Source organism: Arachis hypogaea, chromosome 7 (assembly GCF_003086295.3).
Source record: "Arachis hypogaea cultivar Tifrunner chromosome 7, arahy.Tifrunner.gnm2.J5K5, whole genome shotgun sequence".
In the NCBI taxonomy this organism is placed as follows: Eukaryota; Viridiplantae; Streptophyta; class Magnoliopsida; order Fabales; family Fabaceae; genus Arachis; species Arachis hypogaea.
Genome location: NC_092042.1, coordinates 62,399,284 through 62,406,719, shown reverse-complemented (window position 1 = coordinate 62,406,719; position 7,436 = coordinate 62,399,284). Strand labels below are relative to the sequence as shown.

The following is a 7,436-nucleotide window of genomic DNA, read 5'->3' as shown; positions in this document are numbered from 1 at the left end:
ATGCAGCTTCCAAATTGGATCAGATCAACATAGGATCCTGCATGTATCCTACATGGATATATTCAAATCTTTTTCAGATTCTCCTTCCAGACATTGTAAATAAAGTGCTTAGCACAAGCTTAAGGTATGCTATCTATCCTTAATCTTTATACCTTGCTCTTAGACTATTATTGAACGGAGTCTCTTACAATGCCTTACAATGAATTTGACATCCTAGAGAGTAAGTAGATCGGCTGCAGCATCATGCTCCGATCCTATAAATTTACGTTCTCGTATCCTAATTTCACCTCCGAAAGAAATATCTTTTCAAAATATTTTCTTTCAAGAGGTCCTTTAGTCTTGCGGTACATATAGTGTTCTTATCAAGTTTCTTACAAGAGACTACTTGACTTTAGAAATTAACTTGATTCTATTTAATTCAATACAACATTCACCATTTCCAGCCATAAAGTTTATTTATCTTTTAGACAGAAAATTTAAATTACATTCCCCAAATCAATTCAATATTAAATTACAGCACAAACAAAGCAAGAAATTCATAAATGCTTGAACTCTATATTGAAATGCGAACATGACCCAAGCAACTCTTTCCGTCGAGTTCTTTGCTCTGTTGAAGACGCATGTAATCTTTATATTTGATGGCACGATAAGCAGGGGGATTGTCCTCCCCGATCAGCTCAGTGGCAGGGCCAACGACGGCATCGAGCGGCGGCCCATGCGCCGTACCAATAGTAATCCTGGTGGCGTTCTTGTTCACAATGGCGCGATGTATATTGCTTTTATATTTTCCATTAGTCAATATCTGCCATTTAAATCAAACGTATAAACTCTCAAGTCTCAAATACTTATGGTTTCAGCAAAAACAAAGCAGGAAGTTTAATTTATTCTAGCAAGGAAAATGTGGTTAATTTTTTTTGTTATGGAAGTAAAAGTGGTGATATACTTTAACATGATAATTTTTTGTGTTTTTCAAAACTATGGAAGGACACAAATTCCTAGGTTCGATTCCTGTACTTAAAATTTTTTAATTTTTTTAACACAAATCCCTGGACCGATTTGTGTACCTCTCAAAAATCGGATGGTCCGATTTCTGTACTTCTAGAAATCGGATCAGACGGTCCGATTTCTATACCTCTAACAAATCAGACGGTCCGATTTCTGCTTCTTTAATTAAACGATCCCACATTTAAATATAACACCCCAATAATTCACATTTAAGAAAAACATCACTGCCACTCCAATATTAAAAATAAAAAATTTGAAAAATGTTTGTTTCTCGCAGATTGTATATAGGATATTGTCATGTCAACGAAAATTATTAGTGCCAGATATAGTTTTTAAAAAAATATTACATGATCAATAAATATTATTATTTTAGATCATAATTTAGTCAGTTGTACTTATATTTACAAAAATTTATATATATAAAATATATAATTTATATTTATATTAATCAAAATTTACACACATAAATTAATATAATTTATACTCTCATTTACTAGAATTTAGACACATTGCATAAATCAATAAAATTTATCTATTTAAGACAATTTAATGTTTATTTCAAGGCCATTACTAAAATTTATTTCCCAAGACTTTATGATCTTTTATTTTAACTAAAGAGATTTTTTTTTGGCAACGTCAGTCAATTTTTTATTTTAAATATTAAATTCTAATTTTAAATCTTAAATTCTACAAATATTAAAATAAAAAAAAAATAAGTTTGTAATAAAAAATTAACAAATATCAATTATTTAAGCATTAATTTTCTATACTCTTGCTAATTTTATTTACCATTAGCAAAGAAGAAATTAAAAAACGAAAGAAACATAAAAGGCAACTGTATTTTTTTGGTTACTATTATCATAGTTGATTATCATAGCAGCGCAGCAATCATACATTATGAAATCAATGAATTCTATACACAACTAATTTTATATATTAAATTTATGAATGCTTTTAATTAAGATAGTTCGTTTAGTAAGAGCTAAATAAATTCAATAACAATAATAAATGAAATTTATACATAATTATAATAAATAAATTCAGAATTTGTGCATAATTAATTAGAATTTAATTGTGATGTATCTTTAATATAAAAATAATTTAATTTTAATACAGTAATAATGTAAAAAGAATTTTACACATATATCTAAAAATAATTACTTTTAACAATTAATACATAAATAATAATTTAAATGAATCAACGTGATTAAACGACTACGTAAAATAATTTATACTGTTAATGCATCAAAATCACACTTATATCTAATCAAGTATTGTCAAATATATGTACATGTACAAAGACAACAATAGGTAGTGAAATTAACAAACAAAAGGATTTAATAATTTTATACATACATGGAACACCTAGTTATTTGTTAGTATAAAACTCTTTTAGCTGCACTACCAGTAACAATAATGTATACTAATAATTAACTAAACTCAATTAACGATGCATGTAAAAAGGATGTGACAATAGCGTATGTTGGAGTAACAACACAAATTAAATGAATAAATGAATGAAATTGCATGGAGAAGTGAGTATTATTGAGTTACCTCCATGTGATCCCCAGTGTTAACAATAAAAGAGTTGGGTAAAGGGTGGATAGGGATCCACATGTCATTACGGAGAAGTTGAAGGCCTTCAAGCTCATTTTGCAGCAACAGGGTTAGAAGGCCATGATCTGAGTGTGGAGGGAGACCCATTGCTTGGTCAGGCATAGGACAACGTGGGTAAAAGTTAACAACCATCATTTGGAACCCTGATTCAATATTCATCACTTTATGTATGTAGTTTTCTTCTTGTCCCAAGCTTATTGATATTCCTTTTAGCAACTCTCCAATCACTTCCCTACTCTTTTTGCAGTATGCTTCTGTAGTTTCGCTATTTTTAGTTAATAAAATCCACAATTAGCAAACAATAATAACAATAATAATAAATTAATTTTAATACATTGACAATATAAAATACATAGTCGTATAAAATATATAGTTATTTAATTATATTTATTTTTTGAATAATTATTTATGCAGTTAATATTAAAAAAATTTATTTTTGCTCATATGACATTACAAAATTAAATATATATATATATATATATATATATATATATATATATATATATATAAAAGACTATTTTACATCAACAGTATATTAAAATTATATTCTAATAATAATAAGGATAAATTAGATATAGAATATATCACAAATAGTACTAAAGAAGTACAAATTTAGATATAGAATTTAAACTCTACTCAAAAGTCTCAAACCAATTTATTTGGCAATTAAGAAAGAAATTGTTCATAAGTTTCAGATTAGATAAGATTAGAGAATGGTGATGAATTAAAACAAATCATATCTATTTATGATCTGACAGAAGACAAAAAAATGTTTTCATAAAGACGCAAAAAATGTCTTTTTTTTAAAAAATAGTTTTTAATAATTAAAATTTAACACGTATAATCACTTAAATTATGTTATTTTTGTCAAAATTAGGTCAGACAAATTAATTTGATCGAAAAATAGTGAATCAAATTTTAAATTTGTCCAAATTAATATTATTTTTTTATAAAAAATGACTACAATACTCCTATTATATAAAATTACTAAAATATTCTTATTATATATATTAATTTTGAGAATTTTATATATATATATATATATATATATATATATATATATATATATATATATATATAATAGAGATATTTTAGTTGTGTTTTATAATAGGGATATTGTAGTAATATTTTATAAAAATATTAACTTATACCGATTTAAAATTTAATTTATTAATTTTTTTGCTAAACTGATTTATTCAGTTTAATTTTAATAAAAATAATATAATTTAATTGATTATATGTGTTAAATTTTAATTTTTAAAAAAGATTTTTTTTAAAAAAAAGATGTTTTTGACATCTTTATCTAAGTGATTCTCAAAAAAAATAAAGAAAATCTTATTACTATATACGTCTTTTGCCTCTTTAATTAGGTTATCTTTTCTTTTTTATTTATTTTTATTAGTTTTTGTTTCATTAATAAGAAAATCTTGATATATTAAGGGTGACCCACGAAATCCACTTAGTGCATAAATTAGTTATAGGAAATCTTTGAATTTCATACATTTAAACAAATTTTAGAAAATACTTAAAGATCATTATCCTATTAAAAATTAATAAGTATGATAATTGGATTGGTTTGTTTATATTAAGTGAATGGAATATGAATGATATAAAAACTAAATCATTGATCACATGCTTCCCTTTAATACCCAACATTCATATATAGTGTTATCCTCTTTTGTACTCGTAAACTTATTACACCTAATAATATTACTTACTATTTCAACCCTAATTAAGGAATGCAAAATAAAATAAATTTAATCTAATTTAAGCTAATTTTTATTGTGGTCCAAACATTTTTATCGTAAAAATGGTCAAGATGAAGTCTATTCATAAGGTTTTAACTACGTATCATTTTATATATGCCAAAATAGACAAGATAATTTAACGTCAGTGACTTCTTTTACACAATATCCAATATTCAACTCTTATGAATAAAAAATATTTTTACTAGAAGATATACTACCCTAGTTGGCTTGCAATCAAGAAGAAAACTAAAACGAAAGGAATTGAAGAGAAGAAGAAAATGATGTGATTTCTCGCTTTATATGATTCAACGAAAAAAATAATTTAAAAAGCGGACATATAAAAAGTATGTTATTTATTTGATTAACAGGACAAGTTGATTTTTGAAAAAAAAAAAAAAAAAGGGGCAAATAAGTGGTTGAAAAACTTCTGTAGAGCCTTTTAGGTTCTAAAAAAAAAAAAATCAAATAATGAGCCTATAAAAAACTGCAATATTGAAATTTATATATAGATCTCCGATGAGATGAAATTAAAGAAAGATGAAATTCTTATGTGTATCTGTATTATAAATTTATTTACTTTTGTTTCAAACAATATAATTAGCGAATATCCAAATCAAGAAAAATAGTAGCTAAACATATATAGGATTACTAAAGATGGTTATTAATTAGTGAGAGTGTGGTACCTAAAACCTTGGGGATTAGATGGAGCATGAAAATGAGGGTGAACATGGCATTTGAGATAATCCCTCCACAAAAAGGTCTTCTCCACATTGGCATTGAAGCTTGTCCCACACTTTATTGGAGCAAATATATCCCCTCCTTCATATTGCTTTTTATATTCCTCAGGCAAATCATAAAACCCCTTGCATGCCCTAAGCACCTCCTCTCTCAGTGTCTCCGGCACCCCATGATTGATTAGCTGCAATAATAATAATAATAATAGTTCAAATTTAATAACCAAAGTAAAGTCATGTCATTCAGTTTATGGTACTTATTAGAGGACCCGTACTTCACAAAATGGTTTTACATTTTTTAAAATTTTATACTAGAAATAATCATCCATTGGTGGTGCTGTTGTTTCTCTAAATTCTTTCAAGCAGATGGAGATGGACAGATGGTGTCTTTCTTTAATTTTTTCCCGTCATTTGGGTTAGTTGTTTAATTACTTACTCTGTATGTACGTGATTGAATTATATATATATGAATTTCATCAATCGAACCATTGAATAATATGTTGTATTATCTACTTGATAACTCAACTTATTAAATTTTAAAAAATTAAAACATGCATCCTTAGTTGTGTAATTTTGTAGTAGCCTTATGGAGTTGTATTTTAAAAGAAGAAGTATAGGGAGTCAATGAAATATCTGTATAACGGAAGTTTAAAAATGATTATATCAGATGTTTATTATTTTTGGTATCTAGATGGTTATTTTGGATATTATAAATGTATTATATTTGAGAAATTAGTATATATTGGACTAAATAAATAGCTCATTATACATATTATACAAATATTTCATTGGCTCATTAGTGGGATCATTTTAAAAACTATAATATACATAAAATTGAAGTGTCAATAATGATAACCTATGGAATTAATTTTAACTTTTATGAAGTTTTATTAGATTAATCTAAGTAGTAAGAAGTTAGAATTCAACTGTTGAAAAAAATTATTGCACATGAAAAGATATTTGATACTATAAATCTAACTTTATATTATGTATCTATGATAAATTGAGGAATTGTTTCGCGATTTTCGAACAAAATCAGATTAAATCATTTCGATTTGTAGCAACAACAATACCCAATTGGATGTTGAAGTGCACACATTAGAGTAGTATTCTCCAATTTTCATAACCCTCTATATATATTTTATAATTTAACATACAATTCTGGTATGTTATCAATAGCATATCGGTCAACTTTTGTCAACTTTTAGTTATAATTGTGTTTATTGAAAGTGTTTTTGTGAATGTCTAATAAAAATGTCTTTTTTATAACTGTATTTAATAAAAATGTCTTTATATATGTATTTTTTGAATACGTCTCTTTATACATATATATTTAAAATATAATAATTAATTATTATCGATAATAAATTAACAAATAATATATTGATATACTTTTCCTTTAACATAACAAAAATCTGTTATGCTAGTATTATTTGAAGTCTTATTATTTAATTTGTTAGATTTAATTGATAAAAAGATTTGAATATATAAATATTGTTACCATAAAGAAACCCCAGTCGGTGCAGGCGCGGCCTAATTGTTGGATTTCCTTGGAACGTTGAGTGGGGTTGGAAGAGATAAGGTGGGAGAAATCAATTGTTGGAATTGTAATATTCTGAGCTTCTTCGTCACACAAAATAACGGAGGAGTCCTCGTCGCTCTTATTTTTCAAATACATATATTTTGAGGGAATACGCTCCAATTTACTACTACTAACACATGATTCAGCTACCTTCTTAACACTCAACATCTCTCTCTTTTAATTTCGTTTTTAACTCCAGAGAAGCGTGAATGATTATATGATATTAGTAGCTACTCCTCTTGCGACTTAAATAGGGGAGTAAAGTAGGCATGAGTTATAATAAGTATGCAATATGCCAAAAGGTTCTTAGTTAGGATCGCACGCATGAAAATCGTCGAACAATTTAAAAGGCTGAGATTTTTCTCACGTGGGAGTGCGTGGGGACATTATATCACACACCAAGAGTTTGTGCCTTTGTGGGGTTGCTTCGATCGTGATTAAACTTTTTCGAGTTTAGTAAGGTTCATTGCGGAATCTGTGTTTCCAGACAAAAATGCCAAAAGATGAAGGCAATATTTTGTGTATCTTTATATTTTATTCTATAAAAATACAATTGATTAGGTTTTTATTTTTAGAGTCTGTACTAGAAGTTTTTTATACGAATTGTGAGATGGATTGAGCACTTGCCAGCCAAGACAGTTGTTGGATTGCATGGTTAGGGGGACAGGAGTGAATACCTGCAAAGACATTTCGTTACTCGAGTTAGAATAGATCTAAAAAGCATGTGTCTGAGGAGTTAATTAGTAACGT

The 7,436-nt window shown here is 26.9% G+C and overlaps 1 protein-coding gene across 1 annotated transcript; it reads right to left on the bottom strand.

Moving 5' to 3' along the window:
• Window positions 1-390: 390 nt before the first annotated feature.
• LOC112703230 (2-oxoglutarate-dependent dioxygenase 19) lies at window positions 391-6,914 on the bottom strand. Its single transcript, XM_025754584.3, has 4 exons — window positions 6,606-6,914; window positions 5,054-5,289; window positions 2,560-2,887; window positions 391-802 (listed from the first exon to the last, which is right to left on the bottom strand). Exons 1-4 carry the CDS (start codon window positions 6,852-6,854, stop codon window positions 554-556), a joined length of 1,062 nt encoding a protein of 353 aa, XP_025610369.1. The 5' UTR covers window positions 6,855-6,914; the 3' UTR covers window positions 391-553.
• Window positions 6,915-7,436: the final 522 nt, after the last annotated feature.